Source organism: Heterodontus francisci, chromosome 26, assembly GCF_036365525.1.
Source record: "Heterodontus francisci isolate sHetFra1 chromosome 26, sHetFra1.hap1, whole genome shotgun sequence".
Lineage (NCBI taxonomy): Eukaryota > Metazoa > Chordata > Chondrichthyes > Heterodontiformes > Heterodontidae > Heterodontus > Heterodontus francisci.
The window spans coordinates 39,072,524-39,096,242 of NC_090396.1; the positions used below are offsets into that span (position 1 = coordinate 39,072,524).

The 23,719-nt window shown below is 42.2% G+C and overlaps 1 protein-coding gene and 1 long non-coding RNA gene across 2 annotated transcripts in view; one reads left to right on the forward strand and one right to left on the reverse strand.

The window, feature by feature from the left end:
* The window catches only part of LOC137384275 (uncharacterized), a 117,154-nt gene that overhangs the window by 75,551 nt on the left and 17,884 nt on the right, over positions 1-23,719 (forward strand). The gene's annotated exons all lie outside the window — the stretch shown is intronic.
* usp43a (ubiquitin specific peptidase 43a) overlaps positions 1-23,719 on the reverse strand; it is a 485,387-nt gene that overhangs the window by 42,301 nt on the left and 419,367 nt on the right. The window contains exons 8-9 of the mRNA XM_068058066.1: positions 22,883-22,994; positions 4,708-4,811 (exon numbers count right to left, since the gene is read on the reverse strand). Of these exons, the coding sequence (XP_067914167.1) occupies positions 4,708-4,811; positions 22,883-22,994 (216 nt within the window). The remainder of the gene's footprint in view (positions 1-4,707; positions 4,812-22,882; positions 22,995-23,719) is intronic.

The following is a 23,719-nucleotide window of genomic DNA, read 5'->3' on the forward strand; positions in this document are numbered from 1 at the left end:
CATTTCCCTGTCTTGCTTCTATATCCTTCGCACCCTTGCCTAACAAATATCTATTGAAATCAGTTTCGAAATTTTCAATTGACCTAGCCTCAACTGGTTTTTTTTTTGGTGGGGGGGAAAAGAGTTCCAGATTTCCACTACCCTTTGTGTCAGGAAGTGCTTCCTGACATCACCCCTGAACGATCTAGCTCTTATTTTCAGGTTATGCCCAAAGTGCTGAACTCCCCCACCAGAGGAAATAGTCTCTATCTACCCTATCAAATCCTTTAATTTTCTTAAACACTTTAATTAGATCACCCCTTAATCTCTTCTACTCAAGACAAGTCTAGTGTATGCAATCTGTCTTTATAATTTAACTCTTTTAAGTTCTGGAACAATCTATACTGCACCCCATCCGAGGTCAATATATCATTCACTGGTAAGGAAATGTGGGTGGGGTGTATAACGGGCAGGGGATCCCATCTCACTCACTTCATGCCCCCACTGAAATTGAAAGATTTGCCTCTTTTGAGTTACCAGGCAAACTAAACTTGCTCTGCATGTTTATCAGTCCAGAGCAGAACTAGTAAATCCAAAGGCAGTTCACAAAGCACAGCACTGGACCAATGAAGATTGGGTCCATGAGAACTTTAAGCACAGCATATGCTATGGAAACATGCATCATCAGCTACACTCTAGTAATGCAAAAGTGCCTTCAAACGTGGGGTGCATATGTACGAGCAAATGAGTCAAATAATCCATATTCTCATGCAACGCCAAATAAGTTGCAATGAAACATACATTTAAAAAAAAATTCTTGGCTGAACATGAGGATTACTGGATGAACAAAGAACTGAACAAGACGGTATGGATATTGAAAAAAAGATTACTGGCTTATTGACCTCTCTCACGCAGAGGCTGAAATCCCTGTCCCTCACTAATTTTAGTGAAGTATGAGACACAAGTAAAAGGAGTGGAACGTCTGGATCCAGAAAGTAGGGGCAAGAGACTTTCCTCAAGGCAATGTGATGCCAGAGAAAGAATAGATTTTTCAACCTAAGGTCCTCTCATCTGACTGCAGATGGACTGACAGAAGACAATTTTCACTCCTACTGTTAGTAACTTATTAAATAAATAATAGAAAATTGCAGCAATCACAAACTTGTCAATGTGGCATGTGGTACAAGTGCACCATAAGTTAGTGGAATAGAAATGACGTGAAACAAAATGTAAGATATTGTTCAAGGCTCTGAATTCTTGACTATAGATTTGCAATGTAATTAGGTAAATTTACCTCATCCTGACATTCTCAATGAATTACAAATCAAGTGTTGAATAAGAACTTCAAACTTTAGTACACTGAGTGCAAATAAAGAATCCATTAGCTGTCAAAATTGATGAAGCATGGTGGTGAAACAGTAATTACTAGGAATCATCTTGTGCAACTGAAGCCTATGTTTAGCTTCAAGAAAATATGTTGCAATTTTCTCTCTCCTGCAGAGAACATTATTAGATCCAAGAAATTTCAAGACTGAAACAGGAGGTAGAAGTTAAAGGAAGTGGGGACAGAGTTCAAAAATCTGGAAAACAGTAACTGGATAATATAGCAAACTGGGGACTGAAACACAAGAACCTTAAATTAGTTCTGAATGTGACAGTAAATAACACGGAGCGCTGGATTTTCAGAGCCCACCGCCGATCTCAGTGGCAAGCTCAAAAAAACGGCAGCCCACCTAAGAGCTGCCGCAATCTTCCGCATGACGGCTCATTTAAATAGCCGGGGTGACCCGCCCCACCCCCCATCATGTGGAGGGGACGGGCTGCCCATCTCCGGCAATGGCATCGGCTGCCTGTGTGCAGGTGCTGGTGCCATTTTTAAAGGGCAGCCAGCCCTGACAGCACATTTAAATTTTTCAAGAAGTAACCCCCCAAAATTAAATAAATAAATTTATAACGCCCTTTCCCACCTCCCCCAATAACAATTATATTTTCCCTTTCTCCCCAACCGCCCAAAAAGTTTATCTTGTTCATCTGACCTTCCCCCCTAAATTGCACAAAGTTTAAGGTTCAACCCTTCCCACCATCCCCTACACCCATTACATTTATTTGACCCCATCTCCCCCAACCCCACAGCGACAAACTTACCTCCTCCCCCCCTCCCCACCAGCGTGGCGCCACGTTTCCCCAGACGGGGATCTGAAGGCATGGGAGTGCCGGCCGCCACACTGAAGATCGCGGCAGGCCCTCAAGATCGCAGGTAAGTCTATTTAAATGTATTCATTTTATTGATTTGAATATGTTATTGTGGTCCTGTCGTCCAGCGGCGGAGGGGCTGCCACGGAGCCTCGCCGCTGCCGGAGGATCGGGCTGGGTCCTCCCGTTGTTGAAGTCTGTGGTGGGCCTCATCCAGAGCCATCCTCAGGCTCCCCTCCCCATGGCACCCGACACCTGGAGGAGAGCAAAATCCAGCCCGGAGTTTTCTATAGTTATAGATAACATCGACATTGGAAGACAAAGACGTAAAACAGGAGCTAAATGGTGTTCCAAATACAGCATGAGAAATTTGGAAACCAGTGAGTGACTGATTCAAAGAATAAGTAACTTCTATTTATAAAATGCTTCAATGGGGAAACAAGGCACTACTTTAAGTTGAAGTTATGTTCCCAATATAAAGATCAGTATTGAGAAATCATTTAGAGACCTTTATTTCTCTTTGCTGCACTGTTTGAAATGGAGTGTCGTCCTCCTATTGGGTTTTGCCAATACAGCCAATGTTGATGTGGCAAATTCAGTGGTGTCTTTCCTTCAAATTCATAACCCAGAGATCAACACTAAGAAATAAATTACCAAGCAATGGATGGAATTTGCCATCTTTGCCAATTCCAAACCCTGCCAGATGATGGGGCTAGGGGTAGGGCCCAGGGCACGGTCCAGGGGGTAGAACAATCCTTTCCATAATTGTATTACAACAAAATTATTTCAACTATTGTGCAGTATTGAGATATATTTCTTCTAATCTAGTATTTCTCCCATACAGGATTTCCTGCTTTCTGCCTATTTGCCAGCTCAAGATTTAGGCTTGTTAACTTCCACAATCAGCTGGTTCTCTCCAAGCTGGTGATAGTGAAATTATTTTTGAGGCACTGGTAATTTTACAACTTCAGAAACATCTCCTATTTTAGTTTTTAATACTTTAGCATGAACTCTGGATGAGAAAAATATGTTCAGAATCAGAAAACAAATGGACATAAAGTGGATATAAAACAATTTCCGAGATAAAAAGAAGCTTGTTCAAAAAACAGATTTGCTAAAATTTGGAGCAGCAGCTATTAAAATAATGTATCTCAATCAGTAATGTAACCTTATCTAAAATGTGGTTAGATATTTCACATTAGACAAATTCCAGTCCCTGGAACAGTGTAATCAATTAATGCCATGAGTATTTCCCCTTGTCTTAATGAGCCAGTTTTATATAGTGATGCTGTCATATTTACAGAAATGGGGAAGAGCAGACTCCCAAAATATATTTAAATATTGTCGCTTTCTCTCCAGTAAAGCAAAGGCACTCCTTTTTTTTTATTTTAGAGATACAGCACTGAAACAGGCCCTTCGAGTCTGTGCTGACCAACAACCACCCATTTATGCTAACCCGACAGTGATCCCATATTCCCTACCACCTACCTATACTAGGGGCAATTTACAATGGCCAATTTACTTATCACCTGCAAGTCTTTGGCTGTGGGAGAAAACCGGAGCACCCGGCGAAAACCCAAGCGGTCACAGGGAGAACTTGCAAACTCCGCACAGGCAGTACCCAGACTCAAACCCGGGTCCCTGGAGCTGTGAGGCTGCGGTGCGAACCACTGCGCCACTTTATTTAGTACAAAGCAATACAGACCAGTAGGTTCCATATTTGATCCCTAGTCTGTGCTCGGTGCATTTGGCTGAAGCTAGTGTGTTAATTTGGGCAACTGCACCTGGATTCATAACTGGGGATTCAACAAGGATTCACAATTCTTGATTGGCAGCCAAAGTATTGTATGGTGATGCTAGGTGAAAACAATTGTGAGGCACTCCGTGCATGAATAGCCTGGAAACACTCACCAACTACCCTTACAAATGGATACGGACCACTGGGATAAGGTATCAGAGGGCTATCTTCAATATAGGAGAGGATAAAGTTGATCCTGGTGCTTTAAAGGTAAGTAAATTCTCCTAACATCCCCATGACTCACTGGTGAAGACAGCAGAACCTGGGGCCAAAACAGCTCCATCCATTTAATGTTTAATCCCCATTGATAGGATTTACCAAAACCCAGAAAACAAGTGAAAGCAGCTCATGTGGAATGAATGACAAGTATGAAAGTAATTTGCATATTTGTCGTCCAAAATAATACAATCCTGCATTGCAAAATCTTAGGGCAAACTAGACTGGGGTTTCCATTCCCTTTAACTTAGATAGTATTCATTAAGCTGCATTGTTATAATCCTCTTTGATCATTCTGGAAATGTGTGCATGATGTTGGTTGCTTGATAATTGATCAGGTAGATTTTATATATGACATGAAGCAGCAGATACAACAAAAATAAAGGGAGGAAAGAACAGGTGCACTTAGGTTTAAAGGATAAATCCAAGCTCTACAAACTTATTTGAAAGAATGCTCCTTGAGGAAAGTGGACATTAAACTGGTTTGACAGAAGCACGGTGTGACAAACAGCAATTCTCACCTGTCAACTGCTGGCTGGTAGAGTGGTCTAACGTCTTGAGAAGAAAGGTAACAGTTGGTTGTCAGTCCTCCAACCACCCGTATACGGAACAGATGTCCAAAGTTCTGAGTCAAAAAGAGATTTATACAATGACTCCCTTTAATCATGTTTATGTTGACCTTTTACACTAACTTTCAAGTTGGAACATGTATTGTGATTTTTGTGAAACACTGGCCCAGACTGTAAGGTGTAATGTGTCAGCATTCCCCACCACTATCCTGTGAAACTGACAGCAACTTCTGGCGCAAAAACAAGAAATGCTGGATTCACTCAGCAGGTCTGGCAGCATCTGTGGAAAGAGAAGCAGAGTTAACGTTTCGGGTCAGTGACCCTTCTTCGGAACTCCGAAGAAGGGTCACTGACCCGAAACGTTAACTCTGCTTCTCTTTCCACAGATGCTGCCAGACCTGCTGAGTGAATCCAGCATTTCTTGTTTTTGTTTCAGATTTCCAGCATCCGCAGTATTTTGCTTTTATTATAGCAACTTCTGGCGTCTGCTCATGCGCAGATAAACACAAAGATCCAGATAATGCTTTCAGTGATTCCCTGCTTCTCCACAGGGTGCACCGTTGAATTCCCCACAGGCAGAAATCTTCAGAAATCACTGAACTGATGAGAACTTCTCCTTTTACGTTATATTACTGTTAAAACCCCCTGAAAAATTCACACTTTGTGAATGAGATGTAACTGGGTTTTCAATGACATACTAAGTCACTGCTGCTGAACAATACCCCTGGCCCTGGAAAACTACTTTTCTTCTTTCTTCTATGATAAACTTTAAAAAAAATAATTTTTCTATTTCAGATTTGAATGTGTATGTCCTAATCTTTATTGCGCTATCTGTAAAATTTATAAAAAGTGAAGGATGATCAGTGCATTTTACTTCCTAGTTTGTTGTCTGTGAGAATTCTTCAATGTGATTGGCTGCTAACCTGGCTTGATAACATCACAGTTGCTGGATGCCTGGAGATCCCCTTAACTTGGCACCAGATTCAGACTGGCATCGGGAAAGGTGAAATCCATGCCATAGAAATCGCTAGAGGTCTTTCTTCAAGGTCAGCAATGAGCACTGTCGCTTTGTTGCTGTCTGCAAAATCTGGACCATGACAAGATTTGCTCAAGAGGCAAACTGCAAAATTTGCATGTTTTATTCCGATACCTTAAATAAAATGTACATGCTGTACTGTGACAGTTTTTCATTTCCATCAAAAAGCTACCCAGCCTCTCACTGTTGAAAATAACAATTTAATTTTAAATTAGGCATAGTTTAATGCTCCAAACATATGCCCACAATAAATAGGATTGAGACTCTCAAACTCATTTCCTAAAGAACCTTTACAGCTGTTAGACACTGGATTTGGATCCATGTCGTAGAAGTGCAATTCTATTCCACCATCCAATATATCGACTGCCTGAGGAAATATTACTACAAGACTTATTTAGGAACTTGAGCACTGTCAGTGATTAAAATAACTCAGGTGTGCCTGTGGCAAGCCCCGTTTCAAATAGGTGTGAGTTTCCACCTTGATGGATTGCTGAACACGCATGATGGATTGCTTGTGTCAATTAATGCAAATGTACAACTTGGGAACTGTTTGTAAGTTTACACATGAAGAAAAGTCAATTGGGAAAGACACCTGTATAAATATACCTCAATATGAGATAACGGGCAGGAGACGGGGACGGAGGTGGTGGGGTGGGCAAACAAAATGGCAAGGGGTGCCGTTCCCAACGCTGCCATTTTATCCAATGCAGGGACGGCCTTCCCACCCCAGGTGAATTGAAGCCAATTAATGGCCACTTATGGGCCACTTCCCACCTCCACTCCAATTCTGTTGAGGGCGGAGAGGCCTGCCACCGAGTGGAGACACCACCAGGTGTGACCTGGGGTCGGGGTTTGGGGCGTCCCTCCTTTGGGGGCAATCCATGGCCCCTGGAGGCCCCCTGGGAATACCCTGCACACCCTCACTAATCCTCCCCCCACCCTGCCTGATTGATTGGCTCAAGCGACCCCGACCCTGCTTTCCTGCCCCAGGATCTTCTTCACTCCTCCTCTCCTTGACACTGCAAAGCTGCCAGCCTCTTGATTGGCTGGCAGCTCTATAGGACGGAACTTGTCCCATAAAGGGATGGCATCACTGTCAGCGGGAAATTAATTGGCTGCCCGCCATTTGATTGCAACAGGGGTCCAACGGAGGGGCTAGGAGGACTCTTACCCCACCCCAACCTCCCACTTCCAGCCGGCAGTCAGAACCCCTGTCACCAGAATAAAATCCGGCCCAACATGTTCAGGAGAGAGTGCCAGAGGAAAAAAACCTGAGATGGAAAAAGAACTGGGAGATGACTCTCTTTCGTCACTCAAAGTGCCGAAGAAATTTCAAAACCAATTGCAGCAAGTATGTGCAAGATAAAGTTTGACAGATTTTGACTTTTCTTCACAAGTTGCAAGATCCATAGTGCATTCCATTTCCTGCCACTCAAATAACCTCATATCAAACCTGTCAAAAGGGTTTCATTCATTGAGCAATATTTCATCTGTTCACAGCAATATCAATCCTTGATGCGGCTATCAATCTAAATTCTTTCTGACTTCAATCTACCAATGGTTAATTACATAGTCTGCGATTGTACAATCTCAGAAATGAACTGACAGTTACATTATCAGCACTATTTGATTGCTTTTTCTATCAGCTTCTCTAATTCCTATATTGTCTGCCAACTTAGACTGAGCAGCAGCTGCTGGAAATAATGAAATGTCTCCAGATTTGAATTAACCTTACTTTGGATAATTCTACAGTAAAGGAATGGAAGCTGTGTTGATATTTTAACTCTTTTACAATCATGACCAATGTTCTTGTTCAGCTGTGCACCTGTGTGGCTGCGTAGCAGCCTGGAAGGTAGCTCACAGATGTTACGACCAGGTGAGAAAGGTGTCTAGGCGTCCCTTTTAGCCTTCACCTGGTCTTGTTGAATCTTTGTTCACCGCTTTCCAATTATAAGGCAACAAAAATGAGCACACCAGGTTCTCTTAGGTTTAAAGAAGAAAAGTTAAATTTCTTAAACCTTAAACTTAAACTCGAATACGGTTAACACCTGTGGATATACGGTGCGCACCATGCTAGCATGCATACGCGATACGCACATGCAAATAGGGACAGAAAGAGCAGAAGAAAAATAAAGTAAAAAAGTTTGAGGCAATCGCTGAAGAGGGGTTTGTACTGTTCTCCGAGCTCACTGCAGTCCTTTTGTAAGTAGTCTTGATTTTTGTTGCTGTCCAGTATTCTTCTTAAACCTTGTTCACTGTAGGAGACTTGGGGCTCATGTGTCTTCAATGGGTCTTCAGTTCCGTGAGAAAGAGATGGGAGCAGACAGGAAAGAGGTCTTTTCAGTCCAGGAGCAAAGAGCTTTCTGAATTTCTTTCTCTCAACAAGTTCAGATTCAAACAGCCAGTTAGTCATGTGACTAAACTGGCCTGACCAGGTCTTCTGTGTATTGGAGAAGCAGGGACTGGGTCCTTTGTTCCAACACTGTCTGCCATCTTGCTAATGTCTTTCCAGTCAGGGGCTTGGCAATTCCTTGTGATAGGGCCTCTTTTCTTCCCAGCCATAATTTTAAGTTTTAATGCTCATGTGGCAAAATAATGTATGCCCCAGTCTTGGAATGTGGGGGCCTGCATGACACCTCCACACCCAGGGGAATGAAATGCGATTTGAAACACAACGGCACATTTCATTCCAAGGTTTGAGAGAAATATAAGCTACAGAAAGAAAAAACAGGCATTTCCCTCATTCATCAATCTTAAAGCTTATTAAAATGGTCTTTTCTGGGTTCCAGTGCTGCTTTAATTTCCCCTTTTTTCAGGAGAGTTAGTAGTGGGCGGGTCTATCCTGAACTCTCTGAGTCCTGCAAAGACTTTTGACTTCAGGGGATGGGTGGTTCCCTTTTCCTCTGACTGTGGGGGATGATTCTCTGTTAATCTCCTCTTTGTTCTCTGGGACACTCCTACCTACAGGTATGTGTGCAGACTTGATTGAACTCTCCTGTGACACTTCAACTAGGTGAGGCATCACCCTCACAGCTTCTGTGCCCCCTAGAGGTCTCTCTTTGTCTCTGTAGGTTCCTGGAAATGCTGTTAGCAACTCTGGTGGGGTGATTCTAGAGTCTGCATTTACATAGGAGGATGTGGGGTCTAACTTTTCACATTTTTTGGGGTTGGGTGACCGGACAGTAGGGGTTTTTATCTGGGATTCTTCCCGGACTTCCTTTAACCTGCCCTCTTGGTCACTTTTTCCCCTTCCCTTTCTAAACTTTTGCCAGCCATGTGCCTGCCTGTCCCCTTTTGTTCTCGGTGGGGGTCCCTTACAGTTCACCAGCCCTCTGCTGGAGGGTCCTTCTAGCACCGGTACAGGACTTAGGGGTTCAGGTTTCACTGTAGGTTGGGGTTTCCTCTCAACCAGGCATGTGTGGCAAATCCTACAGTACTCCACCACATCTTTGTGGAGTTTTGGCCAGTCAAACTGCGGTCTCATGCGGGCTTTGGTCTTTTGTTTACCGGCATGTACAGCCACTGCAATCTCATGGGCCCTTCTTAATATTTCCCCCCAGTACATCTGCGGCATCACTAACGGGTGAACTACTGTCCACTCTTTGCCCTCAGGTCTGTGAGGAGAACTTCATTTCCTCACCAGTACCTCATTCTTTAAATAGTAGCAATCAGGGACTCCCTCTGTTTCACTTTCAGATTGGGCAGCCTGTGCTAACTCTCGTAATACTGGCTCAGCTCGCTGAGCTTCAGCTGGGGAAAATCCATGTAATTCATTCCCTGGGTCTACTAACTTTCCAAACAAAGTCTCGGACAGGCAGACCTCATGGTCATTTGCCTGCAGTGCTAATGCAGGCTGCTCTGGGGGAGCTGGTTTGATCATGGCCTGATCCACTACAAATTCAGGACACTGCAGGGGACCGTCTCCTTCCACTGCCCTGTTTCTGACCTCCTGCAGTCTTTCTTTCACTACTGGGGGAGCTACCATCTATACCTCCGCCAGATCATTACCTAGGAGTAGGTCAATCCCGACCACAGGCAAACTAGGGACAATCCCTACGGTCACCAGTCCCGAAACCAGGTCGCCCTCCAGGTGCACCTGTTGTACAGGTAAGGCATACACAGTCCTCCAATACCATTCACCACCATTTTGGTATTCACTGCACTCTCTGGGGGAAAGGTCAGGCCTTTTCCCAGTAAAAGGGATCTGGTCGTCCCTGTGTCCCTAAGAATCACTATGGGCTTGCTTGCCTCACTCGAGGAATACGGGGTTACTTTCCCTTCAGACACAAAACCCTCATAACCTTCAGGAATCCTATTAACTTTTCCTGCACTTGCCCTAGTAAGCATCCTGGGTTGCACTCTTACTGCAGTTAAAGCCACAGCTTGTTCTGTGTTTTCCACCATGGTCCCATCTTCAGTGAGCGGGTGTGCCCTGATTAACCCTACCGGTTTGCCCTTTAGTTTCCAGCAGTCAGCTTTTAAATGCCCTGCTTTATTACAATGGAAGCACACAGGTCTCTGGGTCTCACTCTTGCTCACAGCACCTTCTTTTTTGGCTGGCGGAGGGTTCCCTGAGTCTCCTTACTTTTGTAGATTTCACTAAGGCATTCAACACCATCAGCAGAGCAGGGTTCTGCAAGATTTTGGGAAAAATTGGCTTTCCACCGAAGCTCCTCATTCTCATCAACTCCTTCCATGACAACATGCACTCTATTGTACAGTTCGATGGCTCCACTTCCAACAGTTTTGGGGTGAAGAATGGAGTGAAACAGGGTTGTGTCCTAGCCCCCATTCTGTTTGGCCTCTTCTTCTTCCATGCTCCTGACCTTTGCCTTCCCTGCAGATATGGAAGGAGTCTACTTGCACATTAGGTCAGATGGCAAGATCTACAATCTAGCAAGGCTGAAAGCAAAGACAAAAACACATCATGTTCTGATCAGAGAGCTCCTCTACGCTGATGCTGCGCTAGTCGCTCACACGGAAATTCAACTACAAAGACTCATGGACTGTCTCTCTCATGCCTATAACTTGTTCTCCTTGACTATAGAAGTCAAGGAGACGATCGTCATGGGACAAGATGTTGCATCTCTGCCCCTGATCACACTCAATAACACCCCGCTGGAAGTTGTTAGCAAATTCTACTACCTTGGGCCCACAGTGACAGACAATCTGTCCCTTGACACAGAGCCCCGATACACCCATAGGGAAAGCAGCTACCACCTTTGGCCAACTTGCAAAACGCGCATGGAATAACACCAAGCTGGCCCTTAGGACCAAGCTGATGTTTTATAAGGCCTGTGTTTTCAGCACCTTGTTGTATGGCCGTGAAACATGAGGAACTTACAGCTATCAGGAAAAGAAGCTCATTCATTTCTATCTTCACTGTCTCCAACACATTTTGGGTCTATCCTTACAGGACAAAATCACAAATGTGGCAGTCCTCTCAAAGGCAGAGCTCCCAAGTGTGTTGGCACTAATCAACCAGAGGTGGCTTCGGTGGATCGGACACGTCCTCAGGATGGAAGACAGTCACATACCAAAGGACCTTCTGTATCGTGAGGTAGCCAGGGTCAGATGACCAGTGGGGCGCCCAAAGCTTCACTTCAAGGATGCTTGCAAGCGTGACACGAAGGTCCTAAATGTCGACTGTCGCACCTGGGAGTCATTAGTTGGTGAAAGAGGGTAATGGCACCACATCCTGTGGACTGGCGTGAACTAACATGATGACCAGTTGCTACAGCAGCTTGGAAACAGGCACCAATGTCAAAAACAACAATTCACAGCATCACTTGGCAGCTTCATGTGCAACACTTGTGACAGCACCTGACTCTCAAGGATAGGCCTTCGCAGCCATCAACAAAGGTGCACCAAGAGAAAACACTCCAAGTAAATGGACTGTTTTCTGCACGTCCATCATCTTTTGTAGATGGAAGGATGCCAACCAACCATTCGCTGCTCATGTTGTGGCCTCCTTTGTATTAGGGAGACCAAACGCAGACTGAATGATCGCTTTGCGGAACACCTCTGTCCAGTTCAGTAGCGTGACCTTGAGCTTCCAGTCAGCCTGTCATTTTAATTCTCCTCCTTGTTCTGACCTTGCTGTCTTTGGCCTCCTGCAGTGTTCCAATGAAGCTAAACATAATAAGCTTGAGGAACATCACCTCATCTTTTGACTGGGCACTTTACAGCTTTCAGGACCCAACACTGATTTCAACAATTTTAGATCATAACTTCTGTCCCCATTTGTTGTATTTTTCTTTGCTGATTTGTTTTTTTTGCCTCTTTTGTGTGCTTTTGGACAGCAGCTATTCAGGATCCTGTCATTCACACCTCCTTTCCAAAGAAAAGTGGTAGTGATGGGCAACAGTATAGTCAATGGGATAGATGCTGTTCTCTGCAGCCCCAACCAGAAGTTCTGAAAGTTGTGCTGCCTGCCCAATGCCAGGGTTAAAGACATCTCCTCGCGGCTGGAGACTAACTTAGAGTGGGAGGGGAAGGATCCAGTTGTTGTGGTCCACCTAGGAACTAAGAAGAGGTAAAACATGGCATGATGTTCTGTGGAGAGAGTCTGAGGAGTTAAGAGTCCAAATTAAAACGCAGAACCTCAAAAGCAATAATCCCTGGATTGTTACCTGAGCCACGCACCAATTGGCAAAGGATCAAGCAGATTAGAGAATTAGATCCATGGCTAAAAGAGTGGCTTGGGAAGAAGGAATTTCGATTTCTGAGGCGCTGGCACCAGCACTGGGGAAAGAGAGAGCTGTTCTGTTGGGATGGGCTCCATTTCAACTGGGCTGGGATCAGTTTCCTGGCAAATTGTATAACTAGGGCTGTAGATTGGACTTTAAACTAAAAGAGTTTGGAGGGAGGTGGCCTCAGGTGAAAGGCAAATTTAAAGGGAAAAGTCAAGGTAATAGAGTACTGTAGCGATTTTAGTAAAGACAAGCAGAGTGGGACAGGAAATTAGAGAGAGTTTAACAGTGATAGTGCATTAGCGAATAAGGTCCATGCAAAGAATAGTAGTAAAAAAATAAAATTCACGGCTCTTTATCTGAATGTGCAAAACATTCGCTTTAGGATAGATGAACTAGTGGCACAAATACAGGTAAATGGTTTGAATCTAATTCCCATTACAGAGACGTGATTACAAGGTGACAAAGGTTGGGAAATAAATATTCCGGGATACAGAACATTTTGAAAACTCAGAGAGAATGCAAAAAGGAGGAGTAGCCCTCATAGTAAAGAATAGTAAAGGATGACATAAGGACAGTAGTGAGAAAGGATCTTGGTTCAGAAAATCAGGAAATAGAATCAGTATAGATGGAGATTGAGAATAAAACAGGTCAGAAAACGTTGGTGGGAGTAGTTTATAGGCCCCCTAGCAGTTATGTCATTGGACAGATTATTAAGCAAGAAATAATTGGAGCTTGTTACAAAGGCAATGTAATAACTGTGGAGGATTTAATCATCCTATAGACTGGAAACATCAAATTTGCAAAGGTAGGCCGGAAGATGAATTTGTAGAATGCTTTCACAACAGTTTCCTGGAATAATATTGCGGAACCAATTTGGTATAAAGCTATTTTAGATCTAGTATTGTGCTATGAGGCAGGTTTAATTAGTAATCTCAAAGTAAAAGTTCCTTTGGGAAGAAGTGATCATAATACAATTGAATTCCATATTAAGTTTGAAAGTGACATACTCCAGTTCCAAACAAGAATTCTGAACTTAAACAAAGCCAATTACAAAGTTATGAGGAAAGAGCTGGCTAAAGATGATTGGTTAAATAGACTAAAAGGTATGGCAGTAAATAAACAGTTGAAAACATTTAAAGAAAGGATTCAAAATATTCAACAAAAATATATTCCATTACTGAACAAAAACTCAGCAAGAAAGATCCATCAGTGGCTTACTCGGGAAGTTAAGGATATTAGGTTAAAAGAAGAGGTCTATAATGTTGTAAAGAATAGTAGTAAGCCTGAAGATTGGGAGTGTTTTAGAAACCAACAAAGGGTGACTAAAATGTTGATAAAAATAGAAAACTGGAATATCAGAATAAACAAGCCAGGAATATAAAAATAGATTATATAAAAAGGAGAGTAGCTCAAATAAAAATTAGAAGCAGAGACAGGAAAAATGACCATGGGGAACAAGGAAATGGCAGAAATGTTGAACAAATATTTTGTGTGGTGTCTTCACAATAGAAGACACAAACATACCAGAAATAGAGGGTAACTAAGAGGTAATAAGAGTGAGGGACATAAGGTAATTAATAACAGCAGAGAAAACATATTGGAGAAACTTAAGGGACTAAAAGCTGCCAAATCCCCAGGACCAGATGGCCTACATCCTAGGGTTCTAAAAGAGACAGCTGAAGAGATAGTGGATGTTCTGGTTATGATTTTCCAAAATTCCCTAGATTCTAGAACAGTCCTAGTGGATTGGAAGTTAGCAGATGTAATACTGCTATTCAAGAAACGAATGAGAGAAAACAGGGAACTACAGGCCAGTTCGCCTTACATCAGTCGTTGGGAAAATGCTGGAATCTATTATTAAGGAAGTCTGAACAATGCACTTAGAAAACAATAGTATGATCAGACAAAGTCAACATGGTTTTATGAATGGGAAATAGTGTTTGACAAATTTATTAAGAGTTTTTTTGAGGATATAACTAGTAGGATAGATAAAGGGGAACCAGTAGATGTAGTATACTTGGATTTCCAAAAGGCATTCAATAAAATGCCACACAAAAGGCTAATATACAAGATAAGGGTGCATGGAGTTGGGAGCAATATATTCGCATTGATAAGAGGATTGGTTACCGGAGAGGAAGCACAGAGTAGGGAAAAATGGGGCATTTTCAAGTTGCCAGGCTTTAACTAGTGGAGTGTCACAAGGATCAGTGCTGGGACCACAGCTATTTACAATCTATATTGATGACTTAGATGAAGAGACCAAGAGTAATCTATTTAAGTTTGCTGATGATACAAAGCTAGGTGGGAATATAAGCTGTGAGGAGGACATAAAGAGGCTGCAAAGAGATATAGAAAGATTAGGGAATGAGCAACAAGGTGGCAGATGGAGTATAATGTGAGAAATTGTGAGGTTATTCACTTTGGTAGTAAGAACAGAAAAGCAGAATTTTTTTTAAAGGCATGAAATTTCTAAATATTGATGTTCAGAGGGACTTGTGCGTTCTTGTACAAGCAGCACAAAAAGGGCTGGATTTTAAGCGCTGGGCTGCACGCCGCCAAGCCGCTGTGATTGTCCACTCGGCGGGTCATTTAAATACCCCAGTCGACCCACCCTCCCAATCACATGGAGGGGGTTGGCTCTCTGACACTGGCAATGGCATCAGTTGCCTGCGCGCAGATGCTAGCACCATTTTTAAAGGGCAGCCAGCCCTGCCGGTTAATTTAAATTTTTAAAGAGAACCACACCCCACCGTTCATATCAAAATTCTATCGCCCCTTTCCTGCCCCCAATAATAAAATTAAGTATCTGCCCTCCCCTGCCCCAAAACACCTACCTTTAAAGTATGACCTTCCCCTCCACCCCAAATTGAACAAAATTCACAGGTCTCCCCTTCCCACCATTTCTTACACTAATGACGAAAGGTGGACCCTGCTCCCCCACCCCACATTAAAAATTTCACATTCCCTCCTTCCCCACCACTGCGACGCCTGCTTTCCCCAGATGGGAAAGTGAAGGCACGGGAGTGCCGGCCGCCGTTCTGAAGATTGCTGCCCGACCATTAGTTTGCAGGTAAGTGGATTTAAATGTGTGCATTTTATTAATTAACATATGTTAATCCAGGTCCTGTCACCTAGCGGCGGGGATGCTGCCACAGAGCCTCGCTGCTGCTGGGAATATCGGGTCTGGCCCTCCCGGCGTCGGGCCCTGTGGCGGGTCGCTGCCGGATCGATCTTCCAGCCCCGCCCACCATGGATCCCAATTTCAGGGGCCCTATAAAATCCAGCCCAAAGTCAGCAAGCAGGTACAACAAGCAATTAGGAAGGCAAATGGCATGTTAGCCTTTATTGCAAGGGGATGGGAATACAAGAATAAGGAAATTTTGCTACAATTGTGCAGGGCTTTGGTGAGACCACACCTGAAGCACTGTGTGCAGTTTTGGTCCCATATCTAAGGAAGGATATGCTTGCATTGGAGGTGGTATAGCAAAGGTTCACTGGATTGGTTCCTGGGATGAGAGGGCTGATCTATGATGAAAGGCTGAGTAGATTAGGTCTATACTCTCTGGCGTTTAGAAGAATGAAAGGTGATCTCATTGAAACATACAAGATTCTGAAGGGGCTTAAAAGGGTAGACACTGAGGGGTTGTTTCCCCTGGCTGAGGAATCTAAAACACAGGGGCATAGTTTCAGGATAAGGGGATGCTCATTTAGGACTGAGATGAGAAGAAATTTCTTCACTCAAAGAGCTGTGAATCTTTGGAATTGTCTATCCTAGAGGGTTGTGAATTGTCCTTCGTTGAGTATATTTCAGGCCGAGATACAGATTTTTGGTCTCTCAGGGAATCAAGGGATATGGGCAGCGGGCAGGAAAGTGGAATTGAGGCAGATGATCAACAATGATGGTACTGAATGGCGGAGCAGGCTTGAGTGGCGGTTTGGTCCACTCTGCTCTTATTTCTTATGTTCTTATGCTCCTCTAGACATATCTTTTGCTTCTTCACTGTCCCATTACCACTCCCTTTGGCCTTGCACCATGAAACCTTCTGTCATTTTATCTCTCTTGCCCTCCACCCTATCACAAACCTTCCCTTTTGTTCTTTTCCCATCGTCCCCCCTTTCTCTTGCTCAAAACAGATCACATTTCGAACTTCTCTCAGTTCTGATGAAAGGTCATTAACCTGAAACATTAAATCTGTTTCTCTCCTCACTGATGCTACCTGACCTGCTCAGCATTTCCAGCATTTTCTGTTTTTATTTCCCTTTTTGGCACTGAGTCACGTACTGTGGAATGCTAGAATATTCTTTTTACTTCAGATATGCTATGCTTTATTGAAAAAAAGGCTACTTTTCATAGCACATTAGTTCTGCTGCAATACTTTGATCAAGAGCCAGCCAAATGTATTTCTAATAAAATGGAATTAATGGGCTGGAGTCTGTGGTCAGCGGCAAAGCAAGGGCACATGTCACTGACTATGAAGTAAATCTTGGTGAGAGATCTAGTGATCTCTCTGGCGAGAATTTCATCTCTTACTGTGCAGCAGTATTGCAACTGACTGCAATGTTCTTTAATGGGGAGTTCCCAGCGTGGAGCTGCAATGGTGTCATCAGGCTGTCCAAGCAGCCAATTTCATCAAAGAATTTTTACAGATACACAAAGAAGAAGCAAAAAACAGTAAAATAAAAATCAACTTTAACATTTTTTATACATGGAGTGCAGGGAGAGTTAAAATATCCTGAAAAAACGTTTTCTAAAAGAATTATTTAAAAAACTCAGCTTAAAAAATCTAATTAATCATTTAACAGCACTCCGCGATTATAAAACTATTTTTTCAGGGACAGTTCTGTTGTTCATCAAATTTCTTTAATCACATCATCATTAAAAAACCCAGTTGCACCTGACTGAACAAGATGTAACTCTCTTTGGGGTTTCAAAAGGTGATGCTGGGGTGGGTTAGTTGAAATTCTCGCTGATTGCAGTGACTGCTGGCTCTGACAGAGCCTTTGGCAGAGCCCTGAGTGACAGACGGCAACTTCAGGATTTTCACACTAATCTACGCATGCCTGACATCCTGAAGTTGCGGTCAGTTTCAGAGGGCGAATGCTGACAGTTCACCCTCACATCCCCCCACCACATCTCCAGGCAAAATTCAATCCCAAAGAGTTTGGCTATTAAGTTTTAGAGTCATAGAGTTTTACAGCACAGAAACAGACCATTCGGCCCAACGCGCCTGCGCCGACCATCAAGCACCCGTCCTAACAAATCCCATTTCCCCGCACCTGGCCCGTAGCCTTGCATGTTATGGCGTTTCAAGTGCTCATCTAAATACTTCTTGAATGTTGTGAGTGTTCCTGCCTCTATCACCCCTTCAAGCAGTGTGTTCCAGATTCCAACCACCCTCTGGGTGAAAAAATTCCTCCTCAACTCCCCTCTAAACTTCCTGCCCCTTACCTTAAATCTATGCCCCCTAGTTATTGACCTCTCCACTAAGGGAAAAAGTTTCTTCCTATCTATCCTATCAATGCCCCTCATAATTTTGTATACCTCAATCTGGTCCCCCTCAGCCTTCTCCGCTCCAAGGAAAACAACCCCAGCCTATCTAGTCTGTCTTCATAACTGAAATGCTCCAGCCCAGGCAACATCCTGGTGAATCTCCTCTGCATCCTCTCCATTGCAATATTCTTAAAAAAAAATTCTCGGATGTGGGCACTGTTGAAAAGGATGGAATTTTATTGCCCATCCTTTGTTGCCCTTCAGAAGGTGGTTGTGGATCTTGACTGGACTGGACTGTTCTTTTCATTTCATTGTATGGGTGGAAGCTGCACTTAATGATTCTGTTTTTGCAACAGAATTGGGACTCACAATACACTAATGCGTAATTCAGAACATGCACTTTATAAAAGACAAACAGACTTGTTTGCACTGCCTGGAATGCTGTAGATTTTTCTCAATACCGCAGAGTAGTTCGTAAGTTGACCTATGTCACATAAAATAACCTGCAGCAACCAATTCTTAAGTCACAAGATGCAGTAGCGAACAAAAGTTTGCAAACTTTGTTTCTTTAGCAGTTGCATCAACCAAGTTCAAACTCGCTGTCATTATTACACTTACCTGCAAGCAGGATTTGATTTAGAGTATGAATTCCCTACATAATGGCCCAAGCAATCACAACAGTTGTTTTCTGCTCTAGGGTCCACTTCCTGAGGTGTTTAGAACACACTCACTTTCAAAATGGTTTTGTTGTCAAGACGAGATCTATTTCATTATTTTTGCTGCCACCTACAAAATAGCATTTTAATTGTATGCCAGTTGCTGCACCCAAGTCACTTTATGTAGTTAAGTACAGCATTGTGCAGGTTAAACCTATGGCATTGCTAGTTCTGCAGGCAGATATATATTCGAGCTTGGCTGCCACTGATATAAAGCTATTGAATTCATTCATTAGATTTTAGATTTAGTCCCACTAATATGATTAGTTCTTGAGTAGCCACCATCATGTTCATGTTTAACCACAAACATTCAAAACTATTATCTGATAAGGTGAATGTAATATTCTTTTTAGGCCTTGAAATGTCCCCAAACCACTACAATAGTTTGTGCTTGTACAGTACCCTGAACAGTTTAAACACAAACTAAAATTGAAAAAGAGGGCATATAGGCCCATAGGAATGATAAAAGACAGACTACAAGAAAATAAAAGATAGGGAAAACCAAGTAGGGAGTGTGTGGAAAGAATCTCAAAAAACTGTTAAGAGTGAAGTATTGTACAAATACATCAGTAATAGAAATGTTAATTGTGAGGACCCCTGAGATGAGAGGATAACCAGTTAGTCGAGGGTGAATGAAAATGGAGGGATAACTTAACAAATACTTACTTCAGTATTTACAAAAGAGAAAATATTGGGGAGGAGATAATTTCTGAATGTGTTAAATGCGAGAGGAGATATATTATTTTAAATAATAGGAAAGCAGCAGGGAAGTTCGTTAAGCTAAAGCACGACAAAAATACTAAGCTCTGGTTGGATACATCCAAGTATTCTGAGGGAAATGGGAAAAGAAATAGCAGAAACCCTAGAAATATATATGATATTTCAGGACTCTATTGAAAATAGCCTGGAATATTGAGCTCTCAATCATGCTCAGATTGTAGCCATGTCTCTGTAGCGGCTACTGCACCATAATCTTTAAGTTGAATATATTGTTTCAAATTAATTTGTTATGCAATGTGCATTTGTGCACAGAACCCTTATCTGGACTACCATCCCCACCTTGCCCATATGTCCTCCTGCTCTTTGTCTCACCCTTTTTGACTTACAATGTGGATGATGGTTTATCACAGGCCTTTTTTGTTACATCAAAGCTTTCTAACATTTATACTACTGATATCCCCACAGGTGACAGCTGAGTAAACTGCTAACAGCAGACTTGTAGATGATCCAAGAGTGTGGTAGTTGTTTTAAATCTTCACAAAAGGAGGGATAACCATCAGCTCTATGCATCAGTTTTCAGCATGTGCAGAAAGCATCTGATCTTGTGCTGAAATAGGACCTACCATTACTGTGGCAGGGGTCCAGATTGGATCAAGTCTCTCTTATCTGTGGTGCCTATACTTCGATCTCCACAGTACTGTTCTTCCATATGTACAGCCACCTGCAGAATACTCTGTCCTGCGCAGCATAGGAATCATTAAGTAAGGATGACTGAGACACAATTAAATCTCTACATGATCTCGCATATGTTTAATTCTACACCCATTGAAAATTGACCAATTAGATAATCACTGGTTAGTTCTCAGTTAGTGTATTGTGCTCAACTGTGGGCCTTAGGGGAGAGTGCAGAGATTTATCAGGATGGTACCAGGTTTGAGGGAATTCAGTTATATGGAGAGACCAGAGGCTGGGATTGTTCTTCTTGGAGCAAAGAAGGTTAAGGAGAGATTTAATGGAGATGTTCAAAATTATGAGGGGTTTTGAAAGAGTAGATAGGGAGATACTGTTCCCACTAGCGGGTGGGGGGGGGGGGGGGGGGGTGGTAGCCAAAGAATACAGATTTAAGATAATTGACGAAAAAACCCAGGAGAAGATAACAAGAATTGCTTTTACTCAGCAAGCTGTGATGATCTGGATTGTAATGCCTGGAAGGAAGCAGATTCAATCATAACTTTCAAAGGAAAATGGAGATGTATTTAAAAAGGAAACATTGTGCAGGACTATGGGAAAAGAGCAGGGGTGTGGGACTAAATTGGGCAGCTCTTTCAAAGAGCTGGCACAGGCACAATGGGCTGAAAGACTCATACAGCACAGAAAGAGGCCAATGATTGTTCTTCCTCAGTGCTGAAGGGGGCAAAGTGCTACTTCTGTTGTTTTGGAAGGCCCAACATGATGTGCCTTAGATGAATATGATAAGAAAAGGGGATTCCAGACTGAAATCCAGACATTTCATTCAACATATCTGTAATCCTGCTGCCAGTATACATCTACCTCAGCCACACGGAAAAACTCTCAGGAAAGTTATGATTAGAAGCTGGCGGAGCACTGCATTTTGTTGATCAATTCCGCAAAAGCTTCACTCTTTCCCAGATGCAAAACTTATGGGATCAATTTATGGCAGAGCTTAGGCTACAGCCACCGTCTCATTAGTTATTGGAATGCACAGCATGTGGCTTCAAGATGTGCTTGTGAAGTATCTGAACAGATATCTTGGCACATAATAAATAAACATCCTACTTTCCATGCAAGTGCTGGCAAGAAGAACTATGCCGTCCAAGTAAGGAAGTGGTTTATGGTTCAACAGTTCATGTACAGATGCAAGAGAATATGAGTAGCTGTAGAAACACAAGGATTGTAGCATTCGCTTCACAAAGTTGGTCGGAATTAAAAATTTATATCAGTAATAACCAAGTACGGTCTTGTATCCCAGGAGATTCTCATAGATATTGATTGTTTTTATTTTTTGGCAGACTGGGATGAATCCAAATTACCTTCTGCTGCAGTCAAATATTCAAAAGTAGGTTGAACTGGCTTTCCTTCAGACAATAGCATAGTACGCATGTCATCCTAATGCAAGTTGTAGTAAATGTGCTTAATAGAACGTTCAATGTTAACTATTTTTAATCACGTCTGCTCTGAACCATTAAGCACCAACTTGTCAAGTAACCTCGGGGAAACGTCTGTCTTTTCCTGGTATCAATTTGTTCAGCTTCATTAGACTTTCCATTATTTATTTTATAGGAGCTGGGAGGGTGGGTGGAGAAGGGGTGCATGAATTGGCCATGTACGAAAAGCCATTGCTAAGTATAGTGTCAGTTTGCTGTCTATATCCATTTGTAGAACCACTGGTTGAAGTGAGATGCAAGCCTGCAATACAGTTAAGCAGTTAACACAATATACAGTATGAAAGATAACCTTGAATTGTTTGAGTGTTATCCAAACCCCAAGAGTGAGCAACAGCCCTTCGCCTACTTATATCTGTTACTTTATTCAAAAAATGCTCAACATAACTTGATGGCTGATGTAAATCTAAGCTATGAAACGACTTCAGGCATAACTTAATGAGCTAGGTTTGTAAGTAGTGCAGTTCCAATTCACCGGTGGTTTCTTTTTCCATAACCAGAATGTGTTTTCTTTTGCTCATATCACATGTTTGATGAGTTCTAAGTGCTTTTTAAAATTTATCAAGACAGGACAATGCCTTTATTCTGCAGGGACTTCTAATCACAGAGCTCAGCTGCTCTCTCTCTGAGGTACAAACCTGCTGATGCAGTCATGTGGCTTTTGGGGAGTGAGACGAGTTGACTGGTTTGTACATTGTGGAATACTAAGTGGTAGAAAATACCAATGGATGTTTTAATTTAAAAAAAATTCCAACAGCAAATTTCAGAAATGGACACAGTAGCAAGGTAACAATTAACAAAGAGCGGCAGCACATAATATTAGGCTGAGAAAGATAAATTTTGAAAGCTATCATCACTGTGTATATACCTGTGTTGTACAATATCAACAGTTAACAAAATACCTGCTTCAGAAATAATGTGCCATATGGAAAGAGTTGACACTCAATCCGAGTTTGGTATATATAATGTATATAAGACTATTTTTGTGCGTACTAGTATTTACAGTGACGTAAGGTTTAATAGATCTGGGAAGGCCACCATAACAGTGTTCTGATATTTATGTCAGGTGGGAAATACAACAGCAAGTATAACTGATGATTGGAATCATCACATCACGTGACAGGGTCTTGGCAAGCACAATAACAGAAAATAACAGTGCCCCTGTTATAGTACTTGAATGAAACATTACCTGCTTAGTCTGGACTTGTGTTAAATCTACTTGTTTTTTTTTTGCTAAACAATTTTAGAAGTTCCACGTTTCCTAATTTACATTGAACTCTACTGACCTGTGAATGGGTCTCGTTTCTCATCAGATAGCACATTTTGTTCAGGATGCAGTTCTGCAGCTGATCCCAGGTCAAACATCGATCTTCCCTTACCAAAAATGGTGGACCAAACCTAAGAAAATTAACATTACACTATTCAGTTTAAATGCTCGATGACTGATTTGGGTTTTACAGTTGCATCAAGCTAAACATGCGTTAAAATGATTTTCAAGTCTATTAAACCAACAATATCACCACAGTGGGTTTCGGGATTGGAAGAGAGATTTTTATTCCCTCAGTAAAACACAATTTAATTAGTGGTTGGTAAATTTGCCCATGGGGTGATAATCCCAGTAAATTCTTCAGTTAGAGCGAGTTGAGCTGTGTGCATCTTCTATTGAATACCAAAGCATGAATGGCTGAATTATTCTTACAGTTTGTAAGTTTTGTGAAGGCATTGTTAATTAAAATAGGTATTAAAAGCTCTATGCAAATCACTGGAAGTCATCACTGATAAATATAATTTAGTGCTGTGTATGAAGCACACATCCCAATGTAATGATAAATCAATAATTTGAATACTGTGACTTTTATTCGAACTGAAGAAGCTTTACTGATAAAGGAAATACCTTGAGTTAATTTTATGCTTCAATAAAGATCTTTAAATTATAAAATGAAGTTTTGGATCTCAAAAAGGCATTCAAAAACAACTGTATAGGACAGAGTGGATTAAATTATGGCCTTTCATTTCTGGATCATGGGTTTGTAAACCAACTTATCTTTATATAATCCTTTTCATGTGGTAAAGCATCCCAAGGTACTTTACAGAAGAGAACAAGGCACAAAGCAGCAATGCAA